The 14,675-nt window shown below is 47.2% G+C and overlaps 1 protein-coding gene across 13 annotated transcripts in view; it reads right to left on the bottom strand.

The window, feature by feature from the left end:
• TLE1 (TLE family member 1, transcriptional corepressor) overlaps positions 1-9,714 on the bottom strand; it is a 106,405-nt gene extending 96,691 nt beyond the window's left edge. For 12 of the 13 annotated variants that reach the window (XM_055272153.2, XM_055272144.2, XM_063636955.1 and 9 more), the window contains exons 1-4: positions 8,383-8,782; positions 7,469-7,569; positions 5,967-6,030; positions 5,810-5,854 (exon numbers count right to left, since the gene is read on the bottom strand). In XM_055272153.2, the coding sequence (XP_055128128.1) occupies positions 5,810-5,854; positions 5,967-6,030; positions 7,469-7,569; positions 8,383-8,406 (234 nt within the window). In that variant the 5' untranslated portion in view covers positions 8,407-8,782. Of the gene's footprint in view, positions 1-5,809; positions 5,855-5,966; positions 6,031-7,468; positions 7,570-8,382 lie in introns of all 13 variants that reach the window. The other variant, XM_055272146.2, reaches the window with a different exon arrangement.
• Between the last annotated feature and the right edge of the window lie 4,961 nt (positions 9,715-14,675).

Here is a 14,675-nt window from a genome sequence, read left to right as displayed (position 1 = left end):
GGGAACGTGTTCGTGACTTGCCCAGTCCCAAATGGAAATCCCCAATTAAATGACTTCAATGAACTACAACGGAAACAAGTCAGAGCCTATAGTTCATGGCCACTCCCCACAGGACAGGTAACCAAAGGCAGAAAGATGGGGAGGCAAGGGAGGCGCTGTGGCCCTGCAATGGCCTGACTCTACCTCCTGTCCTCACCCTATTCCCAGCTCCCCCTGTTGGATCCTGCCCTAATACAAAATTTGGACATTTTGTTCCTTGAAGATTTTGGGGGCATTCCGTTTGAATTTTCAAAATATTGATGGTGATAACTATGTTTTCTGATGGTACCCCCTTAAAATCCGTGCCCAGGGCCTCCCTTGCCTTACTCCAGTGCAAGTCCAGGACAAAAACCAGCCACTGGCCCACCGCTGAAGGGTGGGGAAGGTGACTGAGAGGTGAGAGATCAGTCCTGCTTGCTGATAAGAAACAAAGGCTAATCTTGCACCTCGGAATCTAGACTCTAAATGCACAGAGAGCTTTATCTCTTTTAACTTATGCTTGCAAAGAACAGGCCTGGCTAATGAATTTGGGGACCACTCCAATCCTGATGACAGCTACCCTCTTTATAGGACAAGATTATTAACACCTGCTGGAGCTTAACTCTAAGTGCCTATACTCTAGCTAGTCATTTCCCTGTGTGAGATGTTGACTTAGGGGGAAAAAAATCTCAGTGAGAAACTATAGACAAAAACACACATGGTTAAAAAAAAAAAACACTAAGGTAAAATTTGCAAAGAGTAAAAGAATCACATCTAAGGAAATATCCCACAGATGAGTCCCTAACAGTCCCATCTAAATACTTTCTTAAAAACCCACTAAAGAACGACGCATTTTTCTAAGAGAAATGTTAAAGCACACATCAAAACTGTAAAAGCAGTTTCACTCCAAAATTTACATGGCTGGAGACGTTGCTTGCTGAAATATCATATGGAGCTCTTTCCCCTTCCCAAACCAGGATTGCAGAATATATCATCCTTCCTTTCAGAGCTAGTCCTTTCATTTATTTTTAAATGCTTCACCATCGGTCGGGCACAGTGGTTTACGCCTGTAATCCCAGCACTTTGCGAAGCCGCGGTTGGGGGGGGATCACTTGAGGTCAGGAGTTCAAGACCAGCCTGGCCAACACAGTGAAACGCCGTCTCTGCTAAAAATACAAAAATTAGCCAGGCGTGGTGGTGGACTCCTGCAATCCCAACTACTCGGGAGGCTGAGGCAGGAGAATCGCTTGAACCCGGGAGGCGGAGGTTGCAGTGAGCCGAGATTGAGCCACCACACTCCAGCCTGGGCGACAGAACGAGATTCCGTCTCAAAAAAAAAAAAAATTCTTCACCATCCTGGAGAGCCCAATGCTCTCACTCTGCCCACTCTTCAGCAGAACACAAGCACAGAGTGACTGATCAAACTCCCTCCCCATCACTGGGTCTCCACCAGGATTCCTGACTTGTTTCTTCTTAAACATACTTAACCTGAGGACAGTACTGCTCAGTAGGATACAACGTTTTACCTACCCATGGCCTGTGACCCTCCTCTCCCCAAAAAGACCAGTCAGCGGCACTGCTGATTTTCCTAACTTTTAGAACATACATCCAGCCCTGAAATGTCTTATAAATCATGAAGTTCATCAGCACAAAGGGTCAGAACTGAAGAGGCAGGCACTAGGGAGACATGGTCCACCTCATCTTCCTGATGGCAGCATGAGGGGACAGGAAGAAGCACAGACAGGCCGGGTATGGTGGCTCATGCCTGTAATCCTAGCACTTTGGGAGGCCAAGGTGGGTGGATCACTTGAGGTCAGGAGTTCGAAACCAGCCTGGCCAACATGAGTGAAACCCTCTCTCTACTAAAAATACAAAAAAAAATAAATAAAATAAAAGTTAACTGGGCATGGTGGCAGACACCTGTAATCCCAGCTACTCGGGAGGCTGAGGCAGGAGAATTGCTTGAACCCAGGAGGCAAAGATCGCACCACTGCACTCCAGCCTGGGGGACAGAGCGAGACTCCGTCTCAAAAAAAAAAAAGGAAAAAAGAAAAAAAAACCAGCAGCAGCACAGACAACCCTGGAGGAGGCAACCCAACTCAAGCTTCAATAGATGCGTGGCCTTGAGCAAGTCCCAGACTCTGAACACATGCACACAGCTGTGGGTAGAGCAAAACACCTACCCAATCTACTCTGGAGGATGCCTATGGAGGTCACAGAAGACAAATCACATTGAAAACTGTTCATTACTGTGCAAATTAAAGCCACCAATGACAATTTATAGCATGGCTTCATCAGCACGCTGAAAAGATACACGAGTGGGCTAAAATAAGGCTTATGTGTGCATTTACAGTACATCTTGTTCCCAAAAATATCAAATGAGGTAATATCAAACCATATGACAGATAAAAACATTTAAAGATCACGCCACCATACACACACTAGGCACAGCTATGCAAACCACCAGGCTCACACCAACTTGCTGTTTTTCAATGCACTCTAACACTCTGATGGTTTTACTGCACCCTGACACTCAGAACTGCCTCAATTTTCCATGAGACATTGTCTACCTCTACTGTATGCAGATATCTAGAGTTTACCATCCACACAGATAAAGACTGGCAGGCAGGGATCTATAAAAGGTTCTAAGAAAAAAATATTCTTAGTGCTACCATAAAAGACTTAAGTATCTATCACCAGCCGGGCGAGGTGGCTCAAGCCTGTAATCCCAGCACTTTGGGAGGCTGAGGCGGGCGGATCACGAGGTCAGGAGATCCAGACCATCCTGGCTAACACGGTGAAACCCCGTCTCTACTAAAAACACAAAAAATTAGCCGGGCGTGTTGGCAGGCGCCTGTATTCCCAGCTACTCGGGAGGCTGAGGCAGGAGAATGGCGTGAACCCAGGAGGTGGAGGTTGCAGTGAGCCGAGATCGCGCCACTGCACTCCAGCCTGGGGGACAGAGAAAGACTCCGTCTCAAAAAAAAAAAAAAAAAGTATCTATCACCATTCCTGTTTCATTGCCTTTTCGGTAACCCGCCACAAACGGGAGCAGACAAAGTAAGGTGAAGGCTTATCAGGAAGTGTTGATACAACGTAAACATGGGCTGTGGGCACCACACCAGGGAAGGAAACCACAATTATACCATTCTTGATTTGGACGCACTTTCACTTTAAAACTTCCAGACAGGAAAGTCAGCAGTGAGATTTGACACTGAAATCTCTAGAACTCACTCCTTCGACAAACCCGTTGAAAGGTGGGAAGGGAGAGTGGTCGTCACACTGGAGACAAATCTTAACAGCATTAAAGCTCTCTGTATGGAAAGTTTCCCCATCACTGCATTTTTTTTTTTTTTTTTTTAAGTAACAAAGATGTTGTCAGAAATGACAATTTTTAGTGTCCCCTGATGATGCCTTGCTAGCATTTGGTTATAAGCCATAAAGCAGGAATAATTTCAGCCTGTCAGGAGTCTCACTAATGCCCAGTTTCCCCCTAGAGAGAATTCCTGTCAAATCTAATGAGAGCTCCAAAGGCCCTCTCTACAATATAATGAGCACTTAGGCCATGCTGGTGATCAGGCGGCAAAAAGCATCAATTTGAGCTTGGCTACACCCTGGGGGCCAGACGTCACCAGTTTTAATAAGAATTATGATTACTAGCTGCACCAAATGCCTCCTCAGAACTTATTATTAATGTGTGACATTCAGAAGGATGTTTTTCAAATGTAAGGCCACTTTAAACTGAATTATAGCACTACTTTGCACAGCACTCTAGTTAAGGGTCTGTCAGCATTTCCAATATCAACTAAATTTCAGGAGGCTCAGTACCCTACTATGAAGAACATGGTGTCTCTCAGCTTTTCACGTTTTTCAAATTGCTAAGCCAATTATACACAGCACATTATTAATGTATACAGGCTCACGGACAGATAGCATATAGCCACAAATGCCTCATGCTGTATAGAAACTCATTAGAAAACTATTCTCACACCATGGTGCTTCTGACCCACTTCACCCCTTCTCCCTACATGATAAAGAAGAGGTCATCCCGCCACATAACCTACAGGAACCCAGAAGAATTACACACCTCTTTTAGCTCCTCCAATAAACCCAGCACCAGCATATAGCATCACACTGAGGTGGTGTTCCCTTGTAAAAGAGTCAATGAGGTTATTAAATCCTTTGAGTTTATGGGTTTAAGAAAAAGCTCAGTCTCCTCTTACTCTTCCATAATATCTGTTATCCAAAAAAAAGTGCCCTTCAGAGTAACTTAAAAAAAAAAAAAAAAAAGATTAAACCGCCTAGGCCAAGTTTATTTGCATAATTCACTTAAATGACGATAGATGTTAGCCATAGATCTTCTAGCCCATTTACTATCAACAACTTACAAGTGCCTGAATAAGGCACTAGCCCTTGAGAAACACCCAAAAAACAAAGGCATAAACCCAACATAAAGTAGGCTACCAACTTTGTAAATCATAGTAAAATCTGCATTTTTAAAGGCCCAATTACATTATTAATAAAAGGCCCTGAACATCACAATCTCTTTCCAAACACAAATCTGAGAACAGATCTAATGTACACGATAACTTAACATTATGAAATCTATGATGAATTAAAAATCAAAGAGTGCAGAATTACAAAAGCAGAATTCAACTCTGAAACACACTTGCTTAATGAAAGTCTTTGAATATAAGGAAGATCTGAAGGCTGAACTAATCAATTTCTCCACTGTGCCCCAGCCGGTCAGCCATGCTCTTTAATTTAATGAAACAAGGGTTTGAGATGAAACAGCACATATACATCAAGTAAGAATTGTATTGTTGCACTTTGAAATGTGTCCAACTGTGCAACTTCATCTGATGATAATTTTTTAAGAGGCAATCGATTTCTAAAAGACTTATTGTGCCAGCGTCTTGATGAAAAAGTGAATGTCAGCATATCTCCAGAATACTTACACCCTGCCATTAATGCTTTCTTTGGCAGACAATGACTACTCAATCGAGGGTCCTTTGGGCTGAGCAATCATTTAGCTTTTCTTCTCTTATGAGGTCCTTAGTGCCTTGTTCCAGCTCAATACTCTTTTTATACACCATTATAGTAGCCATAAGTGTGAATTTTATGGGAACTTGCAAACTCATAGTCATTGCTAGAGCTTTCCAGTCACTAATCTTCTCATGCTTTTAAAACCACTAGGACTGAAGCAAATCCCAACATATGCTCTGGCCATAAAAAGATGTTTTTTTCACATCCAAACCTGCAACAACTGAGAAATTTTTCAAAAATTTGTTTGCTAATAAGCCACTAATCCTGACTGTTGCTTCACACTGCCCCAAAGCATAAAGAATACTCCACAGATAGTCATATACCTTGATTACTATGATTAAAGAAACTCCTGAATACCCTTCTTTCCCCCCAACAGGTCCATACTTCCTTGCAAAACAGCACAAAAACATTAACTATTCTAAACTTCAGCAACTCTAGAAGATACCCGGCCCTTTCAAGAGGATAAATCTATACAGGTGGAAAAGTAAACTCAGGTCTCAATTCCTATCTGCCAATAAACAGGCTAGTTTATATTTCCAAAACACCTCTCCCTCTCCTAGTCATTTAAACACTTGTAATTATCAAGAAGCAACCCTTGCTGCAGAATACTACCATCAATCCACAGGACAGGAAACCAAGGCAGAAAAATAGCATACAAACCCCCAACCCTAGAGCCCACTACTGAGAACGAAGCCAGCATTATTAAATCACATGAACTGATTTCTCATTTCAGCTTGAAGCTTACCTGTTTGTGCATTTCAATGTTTAATCCATATGACATTTCGTAATACTGTAAAGAGAAAAAAGAATCAAGCATTTCATTAACTCATGTTTTTTATACTCTGCTAACACGTTTGCTAATATCATATGAAAAAGGAAAAAGTCCAATCTTTGATACCTACCATCACATAGTGCCTCTGCATTTCTGTCTTTTCACTTGCCAGTTTCTCACATTCCAATTTAAGGCTACGAAAACAAAACAGGCAACTTAATGTAAACATTATGTCACTTGTTTTAACATCTGCCTCACATATTTGCACTTCAAGTAAAAACACAGACCAATTTGGAAAAGCCATAAACTATCTAGGTAAACACCCAAAAGCTTTGTCCTTGCATTTAATAGGGAAAAGGAATAATGTGAACAATACAAGGTGTCCATTCAGCTACCATTCTTCTTGGTGCCTATCTGGTTAGATGACAAGAATGAAAAAAATCTGTCAGAACCTCTAATTGATTCCTCCTCATAGTCATCTGCTCCCTACCTTCCTGCATCAGTTTGCTTCTCTGGACTCCACCAAAATCCGGCCCTTGCACAATCTTCACTCTTAGGCATAGGCTGTGCCATCTTTGCCAACTCAAACGGTCTCTAGGTTTGAAAATCCTATCTGTTAAGTCACTCCTACAATTGCTGGTCCCTTCCAAAACCTTTGGTTTTTAAATCCCTGCCAAAATATGTCAAGTAGCTACTGCAATAAAGTGGGCTGAAGTTCTCCCTGCTGGGTAAACACGGTGTGTGCAAGTATGCCTCAAGCTGCAGAGATATTATCTACAAGTAGACAAAAGGTCAATAATGAGAAATCCCCTGACAAAGTAAGAAAATTCACACCCAAGCCACTTGGCCTCATCTGTGTGCTTTTTCTCAAGCATGACAAAAGCAAAAAATGTCAATACAGTTATTTCTGAGTTAGAATCAGGTAAAACTTCATAGGAGCAAGGGAAAGAAACTAACCTTTCTGGGAAGTTCACTACTGGCAGAGTATTTTACAAAAATTTATAAGTCCTTTGAAGGTAAGTCTCATTACTCGAAGAAACTAAGGGTGAGATGGATATAAATATGACTCCCCTCTCTCATCCTATCCAAACCAATCCGAAATGACGCCAAAGCAGGTGAGCTTTCTTCTGCATACTATTATACCCATCTCCCTCACCATCACCAATGATGGGCAATGTTATAAGCATCTAGCCTTCCTTAATGGACTTTGCCTCAGAAAACCCAATTTTCTAGTATGGCAAACAGTGATTTCAACATGGCTTTGCTTCCCTGAACCCACACTCCAGGACTGAGACATCGATTGAACCAATGTTTCAGCTCAGTCTGTTGAAAAATAAATACATGAAGCGTAAATATTGACGATTCTCATGCAACTCCTAAAGACAGGAAAAAGGACTCCCTGGAACAGTGCAAATCGGCAAAAGGGAAACAATGGGAGGAGGAGGAGACAAGAGAAGAGGCGGCCCGGGAAGAACCAGGAAAGGGGGTAACTTGAATGACAGGTCTTAACTGAGACTCCACACGCCACCGCCTGGACGCAAGAACTAAGTACAGGCGCCGCCGCCACCCGGCTGGGCGACCAGGGGCACCGGGACGCCCGCGACCACTCGCCTGGCGCGGCCGGACACGCACCTGTGATACTGCGCCTGCAGGAACTGGAATTCCTCTTTAATCCGGTCCAGGGACTCCGGGATAGTGAACTTGAAGGGCTGGCCTGCAGCCTGGTGCGGCGTCTGGGGGCGACCAGCGAGGGGGACCGAGGGACGGGAATGCGGGCGGATGAATAAAGCAGTAAGTCACAGAAGGCAAGAAAGGGTGGGACATAAACAAAAAATAAAGTTAGAAGTGGCTGAAAACGAGGCCCCAAACTCGAGTTTGCCCTTCACTTTGGGGAGGGAGAAAGTGGACCCTCCCCGGGCCCCGGCTTCTAAAGAGGCTTCTCGGAAGCTCTTCCCAGCCTCCAGGGCGGATTGCGCTAAGTGCGCCCGGGTCACCAGGCCAAAGGGAAGGGGGCTCCCCGGCGGCCTGGGAAGACCAGGCCAGATTGTCGGTGTCGCCGCCCCTTCCCCCACGGGGGCGATCATGACCCCGGGGACCAGAGGAGAAAAACAACTCCTTTACGCTCCCCATTCCCCGAGTCGCCAGGGCCACCTCCAGACGCACCGGAACCGGGGCCGCATTGACATGTAAATAGGCGAGACGAGAAACAAAGGGGGGGGCGCCCTGCCCCCACTCGGGTAAGGTCGGGGGGATATGGCTGCAGGAGAGAAACCCCAGCCTTCTCCAGCGCCCCTGTCCGCTCGGTATAGATGTCAAGTAGGAAGGAGCCCAAAGGGAGGGAGAAAATTAAGAGTTTCGGCCCACTCCCCACCCCAGGAAGAGAGGGCCCCAGACCTCCCCAGCCTTACATCGCTGAGGGCGAGAGGGGCCGCCGGGCCGCAGAAGCCACCAGTCTCCCTACCGCCCGGGAGAAGCGCCTCCCCAACGCTCCTGCCGCCCCCCCCCACCCCCACCCCCACCCCCACCACCACCCAGCCGCGCCTCACCGGGTGCCGGCTCTGCGGGAACATTGCTCTGGCGGCGGCCGGGGCTCTGTTCCCCGGCAACTCAATTCTCCGGTCAATTTCCAACTTTAATCCCGCCGAGGAAAATTAAGCCGGAAAGCCAGGCAGAAGCGGGGAGCGCGCTGGCCACGCACGCAGGCGCGCTCGGCCGGGCGCACCGGCCACTCGGCGCCCGCAGCTGCTCCGGCTCCAGCTCCCGTCGGTGCGGGCTCCGGCCCTCAGGGCCACATTAGTGGGCGCCCCAGGCCCAACTGCTTCAATAACCTGCGCGCAGACGTCGGGCGCTCGGGGACTGTGCGCGGGGGCAGCGCTCCGACCCCCCGGCCTCAGCCGCCCGGGCGGGGAGGCGGGGGCGCGGTGACTCCGACCGCACTCCCCTCGGCGATCCGCGTGCGCGGCGCCAGTCCTGGGCAAACAAATCCAGACGGGCTGCTTTTCTTTGCTCTTCTCCTGGTCCGCCTCCTCTTCGGGTTTTCCCCGAGGCGGCGGAGGGCGAGGTGCAGGTGGCGCGGCGGCCCCCGCTAACCCCACACAAACCCGACGCTTTCGGGGCGACTCCCGCAAGACTCGGCTGCGCCTTCGGCCAGGTGCTCGCAGGCTCCCGGGACGCAAAGGGGAGCGAGGTTGAGGACGCGGCGGAGGCTGCTGGCCGGGGAGCGAGGGATGACGAGGCGGGGAAAGTGCGGAGGGCGCGCCGGGAGGCGGCTCGGCACGCCCCGTGCGACCAACACTCGGTGTTCTCCGCGGTTGCACAAACCCTCCGGGCCCGACGGGGCTACTCCACCGAGAGCAGTCCCGCAAGTGCCCGCTGCTCCTCGAGCCCGGGGAGCATCAGGGCGCCGCGCCTCGCGCGCACTCGCCCTGCACGGCCGGCACGGCCGCTCCGGACCCTTCTTCCGAGCCCCTTCTTCCTCGGTCTTCTTTCCTTCCTTCACCTTCGTGTGCTTCTCCGCAAAGGGCGCTCCAGCCCACTGCAAAGTTCTCTCACCACCCGAGGGACGACATCCAGGAGATGGTGGGGAAAACAGCAGGAGTGCGCTCCGCCAATCGGCTACCCTCCCCGGCGGGCAAACTCTGCGGGCGAGTCCGGAGTAGTCACAGCGGTGGGGCCAGCGGGGGTTTTGGTCGCCGCCGGACGACGGAGGTCCGAGCTGGTGGCGCGGGTCCCGCCCGGCAGTGCGAGGGTGGGGTGGCGCAGTCGGCTGCCTCCGGGACGCGGGGCACAGAGTACCCGCCGCTGCTTCTGCTGCTGCTGCTCCTGCAGCCGCCGCTCCCACCGCCGCCGCCGCCGCCCGCGCCTCTCGCGCCGGTTACATTAACACGCGGTTTCACACTCTGGAGCTAACCAGCGCCGGCCCCGCCCAGCCCCGCTCGGGCGGGGGGCGAGAGCACGGAGCCGGCGGGGTACGTGGGCCCGGGAGGTTGGGGGGGCGGGGGGCAGGAGGCCCGCATCAGCCAATCGAATGCGCTGCAACCAACGTGGGGCGCTGACGCGCTCTTCCCCGGAGCCTATGGCCGCGCAGCGCCGGACGGGGCGTGCTCCCTCCCCCCTCCTCTCGCTTCCATCTCCGCCGTCTCCTCGGTCTCCCCTCCCACCCCGGCCCCTCCTCCGCCAGCCGCGTCCTCCCGGGCTTGGTGAGGAACTGTTCCTGGAGGAGCCGCGGGACGCCAAAACCAGCCAATGGGAAGCGGCGATTCGCGGAGATTGGCACTGATGATGGGAAGGTCGGTGGGAAGGAGAGCGGCGGGGCTGGGCTGTCAATCAAAGTAACGTGGGGCTGGCTAGAGAGCGCGCGGGCGCGCGCTAGCGGGAGGGACTGGCGAGCATGCAGCCGAGGAAGCTGGGGGCTCGAGTTAGCAAAAATCCTGCCACTTGCTCACTTTTCCCTTTAATGAAAATCCTCAGATCTAAGTGAAAGTAACTCAGAGACTAGCTGCGGAGTTTCTTTTTGGAGGCGGGGGGGGGGCTTTAGGTAATTCGAGCAAATGTGTTTTTCAGTGCTGGACCCCTTGTTTGATGCTACTCTTAGAGTGAGGCCACATTCAAAAATTTATCTGAGGTTTGTTTTTCCTTGAGCTGCCTTTTTGCGGATGTACGAGAGGGAGTGGACTGTGCACTTAGTTGGAAATGCGTAAATGAGCAACCCCACGGTTGGCGTAGGTACACCAGCAGCAAAGAGGACTATGATGTCCTCCCACCCCACCCACCCCCTTTGCACCCAAAGTGGTAGGATTTGATTTTTATTGCAGGATTTCAAGCCACTTTTCAAAAAGATCGTCCTGTCCCGTTTGGCGGGAAGGATTCCCAGGGTGCTGCCAGAACAAGGCACGCGTGTCCGCAGATGAGACGTTTTGCCCGGGGCGCGAAATCCCAGGTCTTCGTCTTAAAAGTCCTGACTTCGCTGTGTTGGGAGAGGAGGGGAGCGGCTGAGGTTTTTAGGAGCCTCTCAGCTACAAGACCACGAGTCTGTTTCCAATTCCCGGGAACAAAGAGAGACAATGTAATAAACCAGCACTGAGACCTGAAAAACCTGTCCCGCACACCCCACCCCCATAGTCTGGGTGGTACTCCTGAGCTGAGCTGTGTGAAGAGCTAAATGGGAAGAGTTAGGTAAATGACGTGGCTAAGGTTCTTATGAAGTGGAACTTGAGTTAAAAGGGATTTTGAGATTGTAATAATCAAGACATGCTGTATAATTAATGCTGAGAGTCTTCGGTTTTTGTGTATGTCTCTAAATACACAGCAGAAAACCGTCAGTATTGCTGCATTTATACTTTTGTTTGAAGAACAGTCCAATGGAGCTACTTCCACGTGAGCAGTGAGTGAATAATGCTGGCTTAGCCGAACGGTGGTAACTTCTTCCATAAGGGCGCATCTTGGACAACTATTTATCTTATGTTGGAAACTAGTTAAGTTTTTGGTATTAATAACCCCCACGTTATTATTTTATTATTTTACCTTCAAGAGACTTATGGGAAGGAGCTTATTTAAACAGACATACATTTTATTTAAAGATGTGCTTTTACAGAGATCTTTTTCTTGAAATAGTTTTAGAAGTCGTTTTAGATAATACATTTCACCGTTGGAGTTGTTTTTAAATATGTATGATATTGATTTGTCTATAATTGCATCACTCCCAAATATCAATTATAAATGAAAAAATAAAAAAGCGATTTTAGCCAGTCTGTACGAAGCCATGGTAAATTCTTAAACAAGTTGGGCATTGTAGCTTTGTGGTGTTCTCATTAAGTACAGTTGGGAAGGCGGCTGTATTATTCATTTTGCTAACATGCAGAACAAACAAGAAGAAAACACTGCCTCACTTTCCTTGGTTAAATTTGGTGATGATGTGAGTTTTGCTCGACATACAGGACTTTTTGGAATCATAGGATCCCAGGGCCTTTAGCAACCTGTTTTCCTTGAAATCATCTAGTGATTGAGCCACATATACCAGTCTGCGACCAGTTCATCCCATAATCAGCTCCAGGACTGGATAGAAAGTGCTTGGATGCCACATGTATGCTTGTATACATGCTGTGACAACGGGAGCAACTGATACTCCTCCCCAGCTTACCCAGGCTTTACGTGGTGCCTGTATGTTGAATAACTGGCACACTCTCATTAAGTTTAAACAGAGCCATTAAAATATGCTTTGAGATGGGGCAAAAATGTTGCTACTTCTCTTCTTTCCCCACCCCGCTGCCCTCAAAATCAGTTCTAAGGCATCTTTAAATGTTCTCTAATATAACTACTCCCAGACAATGTGTCTGCTCACCATATTTCCCAGTCTGCCATGAGTAAACACTAGAAATTCTCTTTTAACTAGTCTTTCCTTGCCAATAGAGTTTGAAACACCAGGCCTTCTGATTTCCTTATGATGTAGTATCTATAGTATCTACAGAGCATTATGAATTTAAAATTGGAAGGCCTTTAATTGTGTGCATAAAAATGGTTGGTTTTGGTTTTTGAAGCCTTTTTTTCCCATTTAGAGCATCGTCTGGCAGAGTGGGAGAAGACTTTGCCCTTTTCAAGGTCATATTTTCTCCATGATTGTCATGCTGTAATAATTATGCTACAAAACTCTCATCAAACTGCATTACAAATGATGGTGTTTAAACAGTCAAGTAGCTTTAATCTTACGTTTTAAATAAATAATATATGTGCAGATTGCCTACAGCCTGTTTAAAAGAAAATAGTCCTCCTCATGAAATCTATAATTTTGGTCTTCCATTTAAAGCCTGTTAACCATAATCTTCTTTACCTTTAACATTCATATGTCAATGATGTTTTTACGTGACATGTATGATGCTTCAACTGGAAATTTTCTCTGAAAAACACAGTACCCTTTTTATGCTCTGCAGAGAAACAGAAAGATTGTCAGCTTGTTCATTTTCTTTTGATGCATATGTGGATATATTCCCATTCATTTGTTGCTGATTATCAAATTTTCAACTCAGCAATACCCTAAGTAATTACAAAAGCTAGATGTTATCTAGTACAGATACTAAACAAAATAGGAAAAGTTATGGATGCCGATCGTAGCAACTAGACACCTTTTAAATCTATTACTTTTTTATTTGAAATAATTGTAATTTTTTTTTTTTTTTTGGAGACGGAGTCTCACTCTGTCCCCCAGGCTGAAGTGCAATGGTGCCATCTCAGCTCACTGCAACCTCTGCCTCTTGGGTTCAAGATTCTTCTGCCTCAGCCTCCCCAGTAGCTGGGACTACAGGCGTGTGCCACCACACCCGGCTAATTTTTATATTTTTAGTATAGATGGGGTTTTGCCTTGTTGGCCAGGCTGGTCTCGAACTCCTGACCTCGTGATCCGCCCTCCTCAGCCTCCCAAAGTGCTGGGATTACAGGCGTGAGCCACCACGTCTGGCCAATAATTATAGTTTTTAACAGACCACTTTTGTTGTGTTCTCTTCCTTTTAGCTGAGAATTATTGCTTATACATTTCCTCATTTGACTTTTTTTTTCGAGTCAGAGTCTTGCTCTGTCGCCCAAGCTGGAGTGCAGTGGTGCGATCTCAGCTCATTGCAACCTCCGCCTCCGAGGTTCAAGCGATTCATGTGCCTCAGTCTCCTGAGCAGCTGGGATAACAGGTGTGTACCACCACGCCCGGCTAATTTTTGTATTTTTAGCAGAGACAGGGTTTCACCATGTTGGCCAGGCTGGTCTCGAACTTCTAACATCAGGTGATCGGACCGCCTTGGCCTCCCAAAGTGCCGGGATTACAGGCGTGAGCCACCCCGCCCCACCTTTTTTTTTTTTTTTAATTGAGAGTTTTCTTAAACCTAAGAATGTAGGATCCAGAAGAATTTTTCCCAGCATTGCTTTGTAATCTTTTTTCTCCCCCACTCCTTTACCAAAGAAAAGGGCAAGATGGTTATGGAGGTGAAGGGAAGAAGGCAGAGAAGGAAAAAAAAATCAGTAGCAGATCCGTGCAGCAGTAAAACCTCAAATAAAATCACTTCCAAAGAATCTCTTGCGGTTTCACACAATATGGTAAAATTAGAGATTGCAGGAAACCAACTAAATTAAACTGGGAGCATTTGAAGAGAAATGAGCAGACTTTATGAAAATGACACATTGACTGACCAGTATGCTTTTTTATCAACAATTTCTTTGTTAAGACGAAGATCAAAGGAACCTGCATATGTTTTCATTTTGTTCTAACTAGAAAATTACATCCAGATGTTTAATAGGCATTTGGTTGGTTTTTCAGCATTGATTAGATATGTTGGTTCTGTTTGCTTACAAGTGCAGCCGGATCATTAGCTAATGCAAAGAAATGTTTGCTGTGAGTTGCTAATTAGGGCTTTTGGAAACCCTCCATGCTCAAGAACAATTTGTACAGTGGCCAGAAGAACTTGAGGGACTTGGGGAAGTTGTTTTCCCTTCTCTATCAGAGTGGGGAGAAGCAGACAGCCCTATTCCCTAATCTCCCTTTGCCTAGCGGGATTGTGATGAGATCCCCAAGGATTGGAGTGCAAATAAATTAGAAGGAGGCCACACAGGCACTCCCAAACACCGAGAGATAAATGCTGTTTCTGGAACCAGCACTGTGAGGTCTTTTGAGATGCGGGGAGCGAACATCTAAAACGCTGGATATTAACATGTGGAAGATGCTTGGTGCTAATGTTATCAAATACACAGCATTTTTAAGTATACTTTAGAGACAGATGGGAAGGCCCTTTATGATAAACGAGTGTACTTGAATTCATTACTGTAGTACTTATAATTAAAAGTGTCTCCTTTGCAATTTCAG

This window comes from Symphalangus syndactylus, chromosome 3 (assembly GCF_028878055.3).
Source record: "Symphalangus syndactylus isolate Jambi chromosome 3, NHGRI_mSymSyn1-v2.1_pri, whole genome shotgun sequence".
NCBI classification, from domain to species: Eukaryota; Metazoa; Chordata; class Mammalia; order Primates; family Hylobatidae; genus Symphalangus; species Symphalangus syndactylus.
This window is presented reverse-complemented; position numbering and strand designations above follow the sequence as displayed.